Genomic DNA, 18,725 nt, shown 5'->3' with positions numbered 1-18,725 from the left:
AAATCAGAGGACAAGTCGGAGGGAAAGGTACCTTTATAAACAGGCCACATCCCGTAAAGGAGCAACAAAAGTATGTAGGTTATACTTTTATGCTAAAATGGCTTCAGAATAAGAAGCAGAAGAAAGAAGAACAAGAAATTCAAACATTTTGCTATGATATTTATAGACATTTCCAGAACTTGTGACTCAGTCATTACATAGGTATTGTTATAAAAAGAAAAACTGTGTAGTATTGTAAAGTTCTGGTGACTTATTGAGGAAATATTTAAAATACCATTTCGATGGATAATCCGAGCCATCCTTATATAGGTAGTGCTACAGCCTGCCTGATAGATGTATCTAATGTTATAAAAATGCACATGATGTAATGCTTCACTAAACTAAGTTTACTTCTGGCTCATATTTTGTTACATTGATTGAGAAAAGTTACAACGTGGAAGAGTATATCCGATGAAATGTGGATTTATTTCACAAGTTCTTGATATGGTGCCACGATTTATTCTATCGTAGTTTTCATTTACATTAGATGTTGACCGCTGGCGTTTACTATTGAATCTTGTCACGACCTTATCCTTTGCAGGCAGACTATTCATTCAGATGCATACACAGTAGTCTGAATAGTAATATAAAAGTTTTTAGACCTGGCATGGCCTGATGGTTAGGGTGCTCGACTCGCAATCTGTGGGTCGCGGATTCGAATCTCACTATTCGTTGGTAAAAAAAGCAGCCTTTCCTCTAGGGTCTAGTATATCACTGCTAAATTAGGTACGGCTAGCGCAGGTAGCCCTCGAATAACCTTGCGCAAAATTGAAAACAATCAAACAAACCGATCTGATTTATGACACGTGCCTGTTGTCGCTTTCGTTACACATTTTTCTTTTTTGTGATTCATTTATTTTAAAAAATGAATTTAAGGTGGACCAAAGTTTCTTTCAAGAACAGATTATGAAAGGTAATAGTCGACCGTGTGCATCTTCTCTGGTTTTTCATTTTGTCAGAATAAAACGAAATGTTAGATCCTAATTTAGCAGGACTTCAACTGTTTTATGTGCAGTGGTATCGATCCACTGAATAAAACGAAATGTTAGATCCTAATTTAGCAGGACTTCAACTGTTTTATGTGCAGTGGTATCGATTCACTGAATAAAACGAAATGTTAGATCCTAATTTAGCAGGACTTCAACTGTTTTATGTGCAGTGGTATCGGTCCACTGAAGAGCATAAACAATTTTATGGTTAATTTTCGGAGTGTGTTAGTTTGTTCAAATGTTACTAACAATCGTGGATATGGGAACAATCATCTGTAATACAAGAATGATTCATATTTATTGAGACGTTGAGATAGATATCACGAAGATTTATAAAAGCAAGTATTCCGCTATTTTGTACATAAAAATTGAAAGTACTTTTTAGTATATGTTAATTCTTTTGTCTTGAATTTTTTAAACACATGTAAACAATACATAAAACCACGAAGAAATAAAAAATTTCAATTTGCTTCAACTAGTAAATATGGAGATTCTACTATAACTTGTAGTATGAATACATGTAAGGAATATGTGTGTGTGTGTGAATAAAGTTATCAACTTACGATCAGCTACCTTCTTCGATCAAAACTAAGAATCAACCCGGTAATTAACTAAATATACTTTTTGTCTTATTATATTCTTACTTAAAAATATTACAACTGTTTCTTCAGTTGGATACCCTCACTATTAATGACATTTTCGACCGTAAACCAAATGTATTACAAGGTTCGGCCAGTTTTGTAGATTTACGTTAGTCGTAAGTCATGATATTAAAGTAACAAATCAATACATAATGGGAAACGGGAGCATATGGTGCCATTGCACCTTAGATTTTTAAAAGTAGTGGGTTAATGCAATTCAAATATCAGCTGATACACTCAGAAGCCCCTCCAGGCGGCACAGCGGCATGTCTGTGTACTTACATCACTAGAAACCGGGTTTCGATATCCGTGGTGGGCAGAGCACAGATAGCTCATTGTGTAGCTTTGTGCTTAACTACAGACAAAAATACACTCAGAAAATTAGGTTTATTATTTGAATAAGGACAGATATGACCATTTAAAAACATATATGTATTTATTATCTAGTTAGATTAGAAATGTGTATGTGGCCTTACGTATATCATTTTTTGGGGTGGTGGTGGAGAATGAGGTGTTTAGGAAACGATGAATCGGTGCTATAGGAAACAAAAGATGAATTTTTTATTTATATTTTCTTACAATGTTGAACATTCGTAGAATACATTCTAATCTGAAGGGAAAATTCTCACTGTTACTGGTCAAAAACAAGACAATAGTAACTGCATTTTTATTACAAAATAAATGTAACTACTTTTTCAATAATGGCTTTAAACTGACTTCGTCAAGCTTCATTAGCAGGGCTAATTTTGCTCATCAAACACAATTTATTTGGAAAAACTGATTTTTCAATTCACTTTTCAATACACTGTGTATAAAAATATTTTCCACAAGCGTTTGTTTGATATAGAATTTATTTATTTATTTATTTTTTCATACATTGGTTTCTTGGAAGCGTTTCTGTAATATCACAAATGCTCCTTAGCCTTGAACCGTTTATTTGCAGTGCCTTTTTAGGAGACAGTACACATGTGTATTTTGTGTGAAGAGCCACAGTTAAAACGAGAACTGAGGAACAGTCGTTTCCGGGAAATCCCAAAAATTGTATTGATGGATGGAAACAGAATAAATTCGAGTCAAAATAAACGCCCGTGAAAAATATTTCTTTACACTTCTGTGCTTCAGTAGATGTTCATACAATCCTCTTTTTTTATATGTATACGAGTATTTAGTAATAATCTTTTATTATTTTATATTTTGCTATCTATGTAACATTAAACCTTATTATTACAAGTGTATAGAGGGCAGAGTTAGCAATATATATTTAAAACATTAAGTATCTATAATTTATTCCAGAAAAGTAATCTTTACAACTAATACTTTGTGTTTCAACAATCACATACCAACAGCATAAATTCGGTATTTCCGTATTAAGATATTAGAAAAATTATCGAAACATACAATTCACGTTTAAAGCTATCCTCATGCAATCAAGCTTCATTTTTTTTTTACTTCTTCCAGATATCATAAGGACAGTATTAAAACTGATATGCATTTATGGCTGATGTGCCCTCAAGGTTTTAACTTTGAAATGTTACTTTTTATTTGTTAGATAATGCTAATACGGCTGTTTATATGTATCTATGTATTTTAGCAAAAATTAGATTTGCCAAGAAATTTTCGTTTACTGTTGTACTTGTAAGTGTTCATTGTGGTTGTATTTTTACAATAAAATGTAATGCAAGAGGACCAGTAGTGCTTGTAATATCACCGGCATTTAAATTATTATTTTTTCGAAATATTTTAACAGTTAAAAGTTTAATTAAGGAATCCTCCAGTTTGAGCGCCATCCAACGGTCATTAGAAGGTACGCTTGTTCGATAAAAGCTGTTTATAGGAACTATACAGATTACTAATTTTTACCCCGTTTTTGTTCCTAGCTCAGTATCTCAGAAAGCTACTTTTTGAGTATTTCTGACATTAAGGACTTTAGTTGTGTAGCGTTCATTATAACGAACTGCTTAGATCGAAAATTACTAACTAATTGAGTGTCGTGATGGAAGAAAAGTTGCACCTAGTATATTTTGATTGCACCTAACTTTTTTTACTTTGTATAATGCATAACCTAAAATGTACGATAAACACTCGGCGTTAAAATGAAAACTCAATGTTTTAATCAACTCAACAATTGATTAACATGCAATTAAAATTTCAGTTAAATCTAAATGAGCTATTTTCTTTACATACTATATTCAAAAGAATTTGTACACTTTTCACAAAGTGTGAAATCTAGTTATTGCCTGATTCGTATACGTTATCAACGGGAAAGTCTTACTAAGAGTGAGAAAACGACTACTACTTTCAAGTGTACAACCGTTGCGAATCAATCAGCCAATCATTGCATGCTTTTCTATCAAACTTCCTATACAATTAGGGAATAAAGAAATCGAAATAGGTAATAGTAAGAGAGTAAAGAGACCCCGTTTTTACAGATATAGAGCATTTACGTGAAAACTCTGAAAAATTTTCTCAGCAAACTTCCAAGGAAGGTTCTGGTACTCTCCTTTTCTAGGAATATTTAAACGTAATCTAAAAAGAGAGAGAGATAGGGAAATTATAAGTATAGGTTTCAGTATTATCAAATTTACTGCTTGAAACAAAACTTTACACCCGAAATTATTATTGTATTTAATGATTGTAGTTTTGACAATGAAATATACCTATACGTGATATAAATTTATAAGATTGGATATTTTTTTAAAATTAATTAAGTACTTAACAAATTGTTTCTGTTAATCAGTCAAAAACTGGCATTTGAAACATTAGAACAGAATCAGAAAACAAGTGTTTTTATATGAAAATACATTTATCTGACTGAACAGTATTATCACAAGAATAAATAAGACATAATCTTCATACTAAAAATAAATGACATTAAAACAAAAAAGAAAAGACATTTTTCTTTAATTTGACATTCAACATTTCCCTTTACAGCGCCCCCTAGTAGCACAGCGGTATGTCTGCGGACTTACAACGCTAGAATTCGGGTTTCGATTCCCGTGGTGGGCAGAGCACAGATAGCCCATTGTGTAGCTTTGTGCTTAATTACAGACAAACAAACCCTTTACAGCTTCTTCAGGAGCGTTCTACTAATACCATAATTGACAGTACAAAGCTTTTTTTTTGAAGCTTTGTACTGTCAGTTACAGTTTGTGTAACTGAAACGTTGATTGTTGAATTAAAGAAGAGTAACAAATTTGGTGTTGTAAAGTTGTTTATTTCTAGTATAAAAATGTATTTTATACACCAATACGCACTATAGAAGATAAATAAAGATTTAATTTTAGTACTGTAATGAAAAATCCTATCGCTTTCCAGTGCTAATATAACGATTGGCAATATTAAAGCGATCACTGAGGTACCAAAGAAGGAACCTTACCTGAATGTGTTAATTGTCCGCTCCATCAAGTGGATCTTTCAGAGAATGCCATTGGGCGATGGGTCGACGAGGGGACGCTAACATATCCATCCAGTGCCGTAATTCTGTCCCTGTGGCGTTACATCCAAGCAACACCTTTCCGATAGGTTCGGATGTTCCGATTCGATCGTAATCCACCACGGTAACGACCAAATTTACCTTCTACAGATGACAGTATAAACACAAGATTTATAATACACAGTAAGAATGCTAGGTATTATAATGTTAACTGAAAAATAATGCTTATAGAGATAAAAACAACAACAAAAGCATACAGTAAAGACTTTATCTTGTCGTTTTAAATTGCCCCCCCCCCCAGTGGCACAGCGGTATGTTTGCGGACTTACAACGCTAGAAACCGGGTTTCGATACCCGTGGTGGACAGAGCACAGATAGCCCTTGTGTAGCTTTGTGCATAATTAAAAAACAACAACAATTGTTTTAAATTAATCGTATCATTAGTCATTATTTTAATATTTTGTTGAGACCTAGAAGAAGCCATAGATAAAATCGTTAATATCTTCTTCATTCATTCCTAGCAATTGATGAGGAAAGTATATAAAAAAAAGTTTAATTAACAGTAATATTCAAAAAAGCTGCTTTAACATTAGCGTTTTTCTACTCAGTATTATTAGATGGAAAACGGAAAACATTCCTTACAAAATGTTTACAACATTTTTTCTTTAGATCACGCTTTTAGTTCATGAATTTTTTTATAGACATTTCTAAAAGGCAATGTCAAGTTTATATACAATCGTAACATTTCTAAATATGTTCAATTCTATGTTAGCGTCTGATAAATAATATTTCGATTTATAAGTTGACATTATCTTAATTCATTTTTGGAAACTGATGAAGAATATTAAATAATAAATCCAAAAGTGGACGACATAAATAATTTTCAAGATTTTTCTCTGTAGTTTTTTTTGATATACTTTAGATGTCATTGAAATACACTGCCTTGTCGGGACATAAGATACCTTATTATTGATTTGTTTTTGACTTTCCCACAATTTGAGAAGCAAACAAGAAACAAAATGTGCCCAGTTTGATTAATGTACGATTATAAACAGCGGAAACAAATTTCTTGTGTCTCAGTTTTCATTAGGGTGGGGGAGATTGAAGATATTTCTGACTTAGAGAGATACATTATTATTATTAGCTGTATTCTTGATAGCCAAAACAATGGAAATGACAGATAAATCGATTTGACTATTGTACCAGTATTAATGGAGGAAGTAAGTTTTTGTGCCTCAGTTTTTATTAAGATGGAGGAGGTTAAAGATGTTCATGAGTTGGAAAGAGGCACTATTATTAGTTGGATATTTGATAGCAAAAACAATGGAAGTGACTGGGAAAGCGATCATTTCACGAGTCTGTACAGCGTAGTATAAATCTCAGCTAAAATATACAAGTTGTAGAAAGTGTGTACTGAAGAAACTGCTGAAGATAGGGATAAACGGCGATTAGCAAGAGATGTGAAATATAATAAGTGTTCAACAGTACAGCAACTGACAGAAGACATCAACTATGGACCAGAAAATCCATTTCAAGAGAAGCAATGAGCAGGGATCATGAAGATTGGACTAATGTTCGTTGGATATGTGTCATATGGATGCATCGCGATACACGCTACTATTTTGTACAAATTGGAGAATCATAATTTGTGAAGCTACTAAACTCTGATGTGTTGTTTCCACTGCGCACGCTGCTGGGGTGGGGTGAATTTTTGTAGCACGGGCCGGGACCTTGATATCTCCGAATGGTCGCATTATGTTTCGAAAATATCACCTTCGTGGAGAATCAAATGTACCCTCTTATGCTCTCTTTTTATCCTCAAAGTGATGGGTATCTTCAAGGCCACTATTGTTTGTAGTAGATTTGAAGAGCACGAGGAGGAGACTCATCATCTTTCATGGCTACCATAATACCCAGGATTTAACTCAGTTGAGAAACTGTGAGATTTATTGGTGCGTGCTTTCAGAGCATATAGAAAAAAATTGCTTGAGGATGTTTGTTTGTTTGTTTATAATTAAGCACAAAGCTACACAATGGGCTCTCTGTGCTCTGTCCACCACGGGTATCGAAACTCGGATTCTAGCGTTGTGAGTCCGCAGACATAACGCTGTGCCACTGGGGGGGGGGGCTGCTTGAGGAATGCGAGAGAATTAAACTAAATATAGTCCAGAAATGAGCGAAATCTATGCCATGACGGATTCAGGCAGTGATTGAAGCAAACAGTGATAAAAACAGTATATAATAGCTTGACTAGGCAGTGTATACACATAATATGTACAAATAATTCTATAAAATACTGTAAGGTGGTTCTTTGCTTTAAGTTTAACGTGCATTATACAGTTTTATTATTTTCTCAGAAATTCTTCCTCACACAGAATCAAACGTTGGATTGATGAAAAATTCCTGAGTAAATGTGCTATTATTGGAACTTCTTTAATAAAGACTAACCAACTTCGTTACTCACCATTTTCACACGACTTTTAAATATAGAGGATGTTATGTCATTAAGTTGAAAGTTATGGAAGTGGCAATTTTATTACAATTACAATATTTTAGTAAATAATATATTGATATTAATCTAAATTTACCATGTATTTTTGTGTGCGTTAAGCAGTCATATTTCCTTTAAATTATATGATCTAAATAAAACCCTTTGCCTATAAAGATAACTCCATATAAGTTGCCAGGATGCATTCAGTCTGATCTCACGATATTTGAAGTCTTAAGAGAGCCACAAGAAAGTCCCAAAATCTTATCATCTTATAAATTATCTGCTAATTTCATTGAGTTGTTTTCTGCCACAAGACGATTATTTTGTTATACCTTCCAAGTAAACACAAATGAAATTAAAACACGAAACACTTACCTGTATCTGTTCGAAAGGAATTTCGAAACTAAAGGATTCGTTAAAATAGGGATTAAGTGTACACTTCTTGATGCTAGTCTTTTTCTTTTTGATTCTTTTGCCGTTCATCATGATTGCGATCTTAACGTATGGATCTGAAATACGAAAAAGAAATGTGGTACAGATAACTGGCTGATGGACAGGGGCAACTCAAAAAGTCAGTTGTTTCCATATATATATATATACTACGTGACTTTAACTATTTCAAATGTTAAATACCATTCAAGGAAGAGTACCATAACGAGGAAGAAACTACATCGTCATTGTTAGAAATAGAGATGAACAAACTACTCATTCAATAAATCAAAATATTGCAGAAAGCAAATTGCTTCAACGTTTTTTTGATGGTCAGATTTTAAATTATGTTCTTTATTTCAAGAGGAAATAAAAATGTAATGTTTAACGGTTTTCTTTTTCTGACAAGTTACAAGTTAATGTGGCTCTAATATGGTCTTATTTGCCTAATCATCTTAAATTTAGTTTTTACATACTTTCTATACATAGTATTGAAAAATAAACAAACAGGAAAACAAAAAGAAAGCCAAACTCTTGGGCTACTCTTGCCTATTTGAATAGTTAGGATTTGTGTAGCGTGTTTGCACCAACGGGAGACAGTTTGGGATCACTAACCACTGAGTCACGCTCAGTCCAATAAATTGTTTGTTGTTATCAAAAGACAAATAATTAACACATTATTGAAATTAATATAATTTTACAAATATTATTCATTGACGAGTTTACTTAAAATTCTTCTTGCGCCATTATGGAAATGGATTAATGAAGTAATAACCTGTGAAATGATTTTTTAAACTATCAAAGAAAGATAATAGAAAACCAATCGAGATTTCCGTAGAGTTGTTAATGTAATACAGTATTTTAATTTTTATTAAAAAATTTGTTGATTACCTGATAATCCACCAACGTCCATCTTCTTCAGGTTCTTAGCTTCTAGAATAACAACTGTCAATTTTCCAGCTGTTGGAACGTAGCGTAGTGAAAAACATATGTCCCCTAACTTGTTATCCTACACGAAATGAAACAACAAGAAGAGCTGAAACAACCACACTTTAAAACCACACTTGTATAGCATGCTTATGCTTTTGTAGCCTCCTGTCATGAAAGCTAAATCAACAATATAGGATACGGCTAGGAGGAATGATTACAAGATCCTTTATAGGTGTATGTCAATTATTTTCCGTTTATCCGTGAAGATACAACCAGTTCTTTTGTTGTTTTTTTGAGCGAGCTAAATTATTACTTTATCTTCTTTTTTTAACTTGCGAGATTCACAGCAACACAGTGTGACACTGGGCTTTTCTATTACCAAAAATACCTAATTCCTAGGGATCTGATAAAGTACTCTAATTGAAATCCTTTCTATTACTACCGAGCATATGACAAAGAAGCTCCTTTTGAAAATACTCAAACAAATGTAACAGACATTCAGGTTTTCTGTCAAATTAGTATATCAGCACAATTCTAGCAAAGCTATCAAAACTAAAGAAAGAGTTACAGCTATATCGTAAAATACTCCTACGTTCTTTGAAAGTTGCGTCAAAATAAGAATCTACGGGAATTTTCCAATAAAGCAGTAGCAAGACGCTTATTACAATTTCTGAGTATTCTAAGTTTCACCAAGGACTGTAGTGTGTGTGTGTCTAGTTTGTCCAGATCTAAAACAAACAGTGCGAAAATAACCCAAAACCTCTGTAATGTGGACCAAAATACCAATTTTATCATGATACTGAGTAAATAAAAAACAAGTTTGTTAATATTTTTTACACAAGAAGAACGTTCTTCTCCATATCAAAATTATTCTGGTTTGTGAGTGACCAAAGTTCACAATCCAAGTTCTGGGTTAACTCATTGAAAAAAGAGAATACTAAAGATTGGTTCTCAGAGTACTGTTGTGATGGACAGTGGCTCCAAAGGACGTGCTCTTTTTATTCATAGTACACTATAGATTTTTTCATTTGTTTGTTTTTAGCGCAAAGCCTACAGTGAACTATATGTGCTCTGTCAAACGCAGGGATCGAATCTAGAATTATTGCGCTATAAGGCCTGAAGCTTAACGCTGAGCCACAAGGGGATAGCAAAGGATTTTAGGATTCAAAATCAACACATAAGTGTTGGCCAACCTAAAAGATAAAAAAGGCTCATCTGGTCGAAGGTCACGGTTAGTCAGTTGAAGTTCTTATGTATAAGCATGCTTTGCGGTTGTATGTATAAAACTGAAAGTAAGCAAAATCATTGGAAGAACTTGTCATTGCAACATTTATTTACAACTAATTTATTTATTTGCAAAGTGCTTTAAAATAAGTAAGTAAACATATTGACTCAAATATATATATGTAATCTATACTCTAAAGCGACTTGTGTTTGTCTGTCAGAGCGCGGCCCAGTGGCTTAGCTCACCCGACTGTGGATCTGAGGTTTCGTGTCCCAATACCTTCCTCAATAAAAACAAATCGTTATTTGTAATTTGGGGCCGTGGGTGCGTTATAAACGAGACGGTTAATACCCACTATTCGATCTGACAAGAGTAGCCCAAGAGTTGGCTGTGGGTGGTGTTGACTATCTGCTTTCTCTCTAGTCTATCATTGCAAAATCAGGGACGGGTAGTGCAGATAGCCTCGTGCAGCTTTGCATGAAATTCTACACACAAACAAACTATTCGTTACCAAAATTTTCAAACTTTTGATCACCATGAAATGTTCAAGTGTTCTTGGATATGCATGCGTTAGACTGATCCTAAAATCGGTCACTTATTCGTTTTCCAATTGTTATAAGTTTGACAGACATTTCAATCCACCTATCTCCTCCTTGCTCAGTGACATAACTACAAAAGATGTTCCCCCCCATTAAAAAGCAATTGTGCCCTTACATTTATTTTCCTATAATTGTAGTTACGATTCTGGCTGATTCGGGCCCCCTTCTGTCTCCCCCCGCAATTGCGGAGGCTACGGGGGAATACTTACACCACTACTCTTGTTACTACTCTAATGCTTACAGTGGCTATGAGAATCGGGCGTGGCCTAGTAGGAAGCATGTCAGACTGAGAATCCGAGGGTTCATGGATCATGTCCTACTGATGCAAAAAACAACTTGTGCATTTTATTCTATGTTTATTCTATACTTATGAGTGGTCATTTCAATTTCCCCTTAGCCAATTATTAACAAGCGTCAATCATAGAAAAACTCCGCTTAGCGCCACCCAGCTTCAAGCTGATTCGTAATAGAGCTCCTGTCTCCTTGAGAGAATATTTTTTTCACGAGAGAGAGAGAAAAAAATTATGAAAATCCATAACTCTATGAACTCTACAATGCATTTACCCACATGTCATTTGACTAATCCACATTTCATGATACTGCTGAAGATTGGATATTTTGTGGCAATGATATAAAGGAACAACACCATTGGTTGCCTGGTATAAAGACCAACTTTTACGAAACCCGTTCCTTATTACTTGTCGTCCAGTTACTTTGGTTGGGAAATGAGGCCCTCTAGTTGCTTTGAGCCCATGTTGTCAAATAGAGGTAGTCTTGTAGGGTAGTCGACATTTGGTATTGATGGTCTGAAAGAGAGTCTACATTCTGCTAACCACGCTTTTTGAGATTTTTTTAACCACTCTGCGACGATTTATTGGGCATGGTCAGCTTCTTGTCAACCTATTGCCTCAACATCATGGAAATGTCAGAATTTTTTTTTTTAGAATCAATCTGAATCTCTCTATACACTTCGCTGTTGCTGAAGTTGCTAACTCTGAGCATACTGTGTTTATTCAAATTTTCACAGCTAAAATATGCATGACAGACCATCTGACACTTGGTTTGGATACAAATGAACTTAGAGATTCTACTGAACATTATTTAAATACAATATTTGTGTTTTTTCATATCTTGAGGGTAGAAACCTCTAATTACCCTTTATTATCCGGACCAATTTATTTTATGATGATAGAAGTATAAATTATTTCTACAGTATCACGTGTTATTTCTAGTTAGTGAGTTATGTAATATTATTCACAATGACAATTCTCTCGTCCTCCAGTGGGTCAGCGATAAGTTCTAGATTTACAACGCTAAAATCCGGGGTTTGATTCTCCGTGGTGGACAGAGTACAGATAACCCATTGCGTAGCTTTGCACTGGAAAAACGAAAACAACAATCCTCTCAGATATATTAGTAGCGACGTTTGTTGATAACCAAAATTGTTAACGAGAATTGCTTATCATACAAAAAAAAGAATGCGAGCAGAGGTTTTGACTCTCGTTCAAAATAATATTAATGATAATTAAACAATAGAAGCAAACATAAATAATATAAAAATTGTTTTTATACATTACCACTTCATAATAGAAATAAAGGAATGTCAAAGTAAATGATTTTGATAAGTTTCTCGTGTTAAGATTAATCAAACACGTGTCAATGGCGTCTTAGAGCAAGTAAAAAAATTGCAAAAATAAAGACAGAGTAAAAAAATTAATATACTTACGAACAAGTTGGCATCTTCACGGAAACCGCTCGTGAGGATAAAGCTCAGTTGCAAGTGTAACACAAGGTAAAACACGAAAATATTGTGCAAATAAATAAATTTCGTACTGAAAAATCAAATATATCTTTACAATTACTTGAAAACATAATATTCAAATAACACCAAACACAGAATCACAGCTATAAGTGAAAACGTGCAAAAGTAAATAAAATACATGCAGCATTTTAAAGCAATACACGATAAATAACAACTCAAAAAGATTTGACGTGCAAAATAGGTAGGGTAAACAAATTATGCGTTTTTCTAACCAACAAATAACAGCCATGGTTTAAGTCACGAAGGAACAGCATATTAATACTATATAACATAATTACTGTAAGAGCTGCTCATAAAATAAGGACGAGTTGTTTCTATACGCCATTAAAATTTTCATCTACAAATTAATTCAGTCACTAAACTAATAATACTACTGGCTATCCTACGATCTATGTCATCAGGCAACTTACGCCTCAGAAGAATCATTAACAATCTCCTAGGAAATCTTCCTGATGTACATTGAGAACTTTAATATAAAAAAGAAAGATGAGATTAAACAAAATAATGTGCTAGACACTAAACATTAAAATTCATATAAAGATGAATTTCTCAGTTCAACAAGAAATAATTCGATTCGTTTACTCACAAGGGGTTGTAAGCATCAGGATAGTTCTGATAATAATACATAATTTTTTATTGAGCTATATGTGATTTATGTAATGAATCATAACATTATTTTTTTCACAAATTATGTTCAATAAATGAGGTATGTAAACCTTAACTTTGTAAGATTTTATGAAGAAAACAAGATCGTTTAATTGGATTTCGCTAGGATCGGAATCCACTCGAGTTTTGAGACGGATGACGTTTTGGATTCTGCGCAGATACCCAAATGTTTTTCATTTGGGACTTCCAGTAAGAAGCTATTCAACTGCGAGCTCAATCAAGTTCTTTGTGAAATAATTAAGAAAACTGTAATTACTCTGATTTGTCGTGGTTGAACATAAACTTTTCTGCAGTATGGTTTGGAAGGTATACCCTTCTCAACATCTCCAATTCTAAGGTATAAAATACTCACTCGTGGACTTTCTTCCTATTTTATGAACGAGCTTATGTACAATTATATTGCTTAAAATCCTTTTAGAATTATTTATTTTAATTTTGAAATGTGGTAAATTACTGTGTTTACATTTAAGGGTTTTTACTTCTCTGTATAATACTTTGACCTAGCACAGTTATGTACTAAGATAGGATGAAGGCAACTACTATATAAATTACTGTGTTTACATTTAAGGGTTTTTACTTCTCTGTATAATACTTTGACCTAGCACAGTTATGTACTAAGATAGGATGAAGGCAACTACTATATAAAGTTTTTATTTGTACTCACTTCTACTTATAAGACACTGTTGATAGATTTTTTTCAAATCACTAATTCAGAGTTTCGAGTAGAAAGATTAAAAAAATTATTAAATGTTCTACAGATTCTCAGCTTCGAAATATAACGAATAGTTACTCTTTTGTTTTCAGGGGTTTCCACCCACTGGAATAGATCCCCAATTTATAACAAACGAAGAGCACGAGTCTTCCATCATATAAAGTTTAACCACAGTTTTACTTATAAGATACAGTTCGTATATATTTTACTCACTAAAAAATCTCTAATCTCTGAAATATATTGATTAGTTACTCTTTTATTTTCAAGGGTTCCTACTCCAGTGAGTCCCCAATTTAAAACAGCTAAGGAGCATGGGTCCTCCATCATATAAAGCATAACTACGCTAGGCTATTCCACAATGGAGATACTGCACCGGATCTAGGAAATCTCTGCCGAGAATAATCATATTTTGGAATGAATCTCTACCAAGCTATAAAATTTTACGTGACTTGGGAACAAACTATTTCGGCCTTTCTCAATAAAACGGCACAACTATATTCATATTCTTTGGTCTGACATTTTGCACGGGCTATGAAGAACAAAGAGCTCTTCTCTTTTCAGAAAATTATGAGATCAAACAGGTATTCACGTGCTTCTACGGATATCTTGAAAAATTATTACTTCAAAGAGCACTTCATAACAGAAAATAGCACTCAATCATAACATATATCGAAAAGGTACGTTATACCTTTGTGTGTGCGTGTGGGGAGGTGGGGGGGCTTTACCGTATTGGTGACGTACTCTTTTGACTTAAAATAACTATATGAGTCATTTCAAGCTCGTAGCCAACAATCACAGTAATTTTTACATCTGAAGTTTCATTTTCAATATATATATATCACCTAAAATAGCTTTGTTGAAGAAGATTCGACAGATAGTCAAAGCCCTGACCTATATAATATTTTTTTTGTGTTTTAGGTATCAGTGCTACAAAAAAATAAACTTTCCGATTAATAAACATAGAATACATCCATTGATAACAAAAACATTATTAAAATTATCGGGATCTTACACTGGAGTAGAGAAAAATGAGCCCTTCTACATACTTTGAAGAGAATACAAGTTAGTAATCTCATGAATATATATATATATATGTGCACATATGTCATTTTTAAAAGTTGTTTTCATAAAGGACAGTTTCTGTTTTACGATTGCGAGAAAAAAAGATTAAGTACTCACAGTTCTTAAATGAGACCAAAAATGGCACGTATATTGAACGCAATTTTATGAGATTACCGGTACACGTGGTAATCTTATCTAAGTTCCAATCTAGAGCTTTGGAAACTAACGTTAAAATATGAATGTTTATTTCACCACTGAAGGACAATATCGCGAAATGAGTTGTGGTACATAACCACTGAAGGACAATATCGCGAAATGAGTTGCGGTACATAACCACTGAAGGCCAATATCGCGAAATGAGTTGTGGTACATAACCACTGAAAGCCAATATCGCGAAATGAGTTGTGGTACATAACCACTAAAGGCCAATATCGCGAAATGAGTTGTGATACATAACCACTAAAGGCCAATATCACGAAATGAGTTGTGGTACATAGAATTATGGTTTGGTCAAACTTTTATACAGACAGAAAAGGTTGCAAACCACTGGGCTAGAGGATCAAAATGATGTGTTTCACTTGGTACGCGACGGGTTCAAATTTCCCCAGCATTCAGCTTTCATAGACTCAGATTTTTTTAAAGATAAATGTTATAAAGAGTCCGATGTAACGAAATTAAAATTAGATAATTTACTAGAATTAGTGTCCATTTTTATTTTTAGTATCTTGGATATCGAGGATTCTGCCTGAATAAATACACAAATCAATATTGGTGAGTACTAATATGAAATGCCCAAGTTTTGAATCCTTTACAAGTATAACAAATGCCACGTTATAGAAGGATTATCCAGTGCAACTGTTAACATGATCTCTGAGTTCTATAAGTAAGTTATCTAACTCAAGTACCATAAGAACGTAATTGATCTGTTGGCTGAAGTTATTAATACAAACGATAACATTAACTAACAAACCTCAGAAGCTATTTTTTACTGACGCACATTTCTTTCCTGGTAACAAGGATAGGTAAGCTCTCAAAACTTTGGGTCTGAAATTTTAATTATTACTTTTTAAAAGATATTCTTAATTTTTATTAATTTTAAAGATACAATCTCCAAGACATCCTTGCGAGTTTGTTCAATCATATTTATGGGAACTACTTTACCTGGCCTTGTTCTCCTTCGACGCTTGTTAGGTCACGCCATTCCTCAATAGTTTGCGCTAAATCCACAGTACTAAGAGGTACTTTGACTTCACCAATCTGGTCGTGTTTGGAAAATCGATCAAAGTCAAAAATTGCGAACACCAAAGTTTTGGCTGCGTATTCTGAGAAAGCAACCTATTAATAAAAACAAATACATTCATCAGCGATATCCAGGGGGGGGGGAGGTACAATACCCAAACAAGAAAAGACATTTGTTGGCCGTGACACATCTGTACTACACAGTTTAAACAGCGAGACGATCTATAAGTTATTTATATCAAATCGACTAATAAGAAATATATGTATATACATTGCTTTATACGGAATGCAAAGGCAATTACAAAAATTACTTAAGCTAAGTATAACTTAAAGAACAACCGTGACAGGTGCTTGCTCTGTTACGTGGCGTAATTTCAAGAAATGAAACAACAATAAAATAAAACATTATACATGTTTTTTATCGGGGGGGGGTAAATTCATCCCCTCGGGGATAATAATGGAAAGTGCAGTCTCAGGGATGAAAAAAAAAGCCGAGCCAGGGAAATCCCCCTATCCCTCCGTCAAATCGCACCCAGGCGATATCGCTCATGAATAAAAGAGCTTAGTAAATTATTTTTTACTTCATTGTGTGTTTTATTAACAAATTACTCCGTACTACGAACTTCAAGTTATGTAGTACACAAAAGTAAGTCACCTTAAAGTTGAAGGTTTCGTTGAAAACTGGGTTGAGCGTCTTCCTATGAACCTTGGTTTCGTACTTCTTCTTCTTTTCTGGTAGCAAGTACACTTTGACATAGGGATCAGAAGTACCTGACATATCCATGCCTGGAAGATCCTCGGCTTGTATCACCGTCACCGCCAACTGATAAGATAGGATAAAGACAACGGTTACTATTACTAGAACTACAAACTAATGGAGGAGCCCTAAAGTTAGTTGTATATCATACATGTTAAGCAAAACGTTTGACGTTAATGAACGAGTACAGTCGAATTTTCAAAACTTAGTTATCCACAGCATTTTGTTTGTAATTTAAGTGGACAAAAGAAAGAATGTATTAATGACGTAAGAGTTTAATCTGTTTTTGATTCGCTACTCCCTTCGCAGTAAACTATAATTTCGCTGAAACACCTAATCTATTTTAAGTTATTAGTTGTGAGTAAAGGACCTTACATCAAATTAGATAAATTACTTAGTTACCCTGGACAAGGGCAAACGAAAGAATAAAACAAAATATGCCTGAATATCCGGTGTATTCTTTACTAGGGGTAAGTAAAGGATATTTCAACCTAATGCACAGTATCTAGTTGTAATCAGCCTTTCAAACAATATTTACGTATCACGCTTTCTGGTTTCCTGATTTGGATGCTGTTTTTTCATGCGTTAACATTTTTGAAGTTTCATTATTCATTATTTCAGTCAGTTTTTCATAATGGTTCCTATAGGCAGTTTACTGATTGTAAGTTGTATTCGGTCGTATTCCCTGGAGGTAAAAATTAGTGTTAGCTCTTCTAGCTTTTTTGTAGTGTTTTGACGTTTCCTTTTCTATTACTTGTGACAAGAGTGATACATACGCTGCAGCAACAATGCAGGAGAAGATTAATGCTAATATCACACCTAATATTTTAAGCTTTGCAAAAACGCGGTCAAGGTATACTTTTAGAATGCACCTACGAACTGGCATAAACATACAAGTTAATGTGGATATTAAGATATAAATATTCTTTTCTCAAATTTTGATCAAAAGCTTGCATATCAAATAATGATAAAAAACGTGGAAGAAATATTATAAACAGATGTGTTTTTATCTTCTACATTATATAGCTATATCAGCATCTGAAACATACAAGTTAATATTGTACAGGATTCAACTACAAGTTTCTTTTGTGGTAAAATACTTGTTCTGTTTTGAAATTGTCTTCAGTGTGTGTGAAGTTTATGTTTTGTTTTGGCGCGAAGTTTCACGAGAACGAGCGTGACCTTGGTTTAGCTTGCTTAGACTGTGAATCCCAGGCAGGATTCATGATTCGTGCGCCGTTGCCGCAAAAACGTGCTCCGTACTTTGGGACAGGGGTGCTGCATAACAGTGACGGTCAAATCCCACTATTCGGTCAGATAAAAGTAGTGCAAGAGTTGGCCAGGCTATTGTTGATTAGCTGCTTTCCCTCTGGTCTATCAGTTCGAACAGTGACGGTCAAATCCCACTATTCGGTCAGATAAAAGTAGTGCAAGAGTTGGCCAGGCTATTGTTGATTAGCTGCTTTCCCTCTGGTCTATCAGTTCGAAACTAGAAACAGCTAGTTGTTTAGCTTTGAGGGCAATTTCTGAAGTAAACAAGCAAACACTGTACGATGGGCTGTCTACGTTGTGGGAATCGGGGAAATGCTTCCCAGTTTTCCAGCATTGCACTTAAGGGCTCATATTACGTTATCATGGAAGAGAATATATATATATATATATATATAAGCTGACGTTTGTTATATAACAAA

General features: G+C 34.0%; 1 protein-coding gene across 2 annotated transcripts in view; it reads right to left on the bottom strand.

Moving 5' to 3' along the window:
- Positions 1-2,206: 2,206 nt before the first annotated feature.
- LOC106460307 (synaptotagmin-1-like) overlaps positions 2,207-18,725 on the bottom strand; it is a 48,769-nt gene continuing 32,250 nt past the window's right edge. For both annotated transcript variants that reach the window (XM_013920001.2, XM_022387004.1), the window contains 6 exons: positions 16,933-17,100; positions 16,200-16,373; positions 8,914-9,031; positions 7,969-8,102; positions 5,046-5,246; positions 2,207-4,195 (listed from right to left, as the gene is read on the bottom strand). In XM_013920001.2, coding sequence (XP_013775455.1) covers positions 5,055-5,246; positions 7,969-8,102; positions 8,914-9,031; positions 16,200-16,373; positions 16,933-17,100 — 786 coding nt within the window. In that variant the 3' untranslated portion in view covers positions 2,207-4,195; positions 5,046-5,054. The remainder of the gene's footprint in view (positions 4,196-5,045; positions 5,247-7,968; positions 8,103-8,913; positions 9,032-16,199; positions 16,374-16,932; positions 17,101-18,725) is intronic.

This window comes from Limulus polyphemus, unplaced genomic scaffold (assembly GCF_000517525.1).
Source record: "Limulus polyphemus unplaced genomic scaffold, Limulus_polyphemus-2.1.2 Scaffold746, whole genome shotgun sequence".
Taxonomy (NCBI): domain Eukaryota; kingdom Metazoa; phylum Arthropoda; class Merostomata; order Xiphosura; family Limulidae; genus Limulus; species Limulus polyphemus.
The sequence above is the reverse complement of the archived record's forward strand: the minus strand, read 5'-3'. Positions and strand labels throughout refer to the sequence as shown.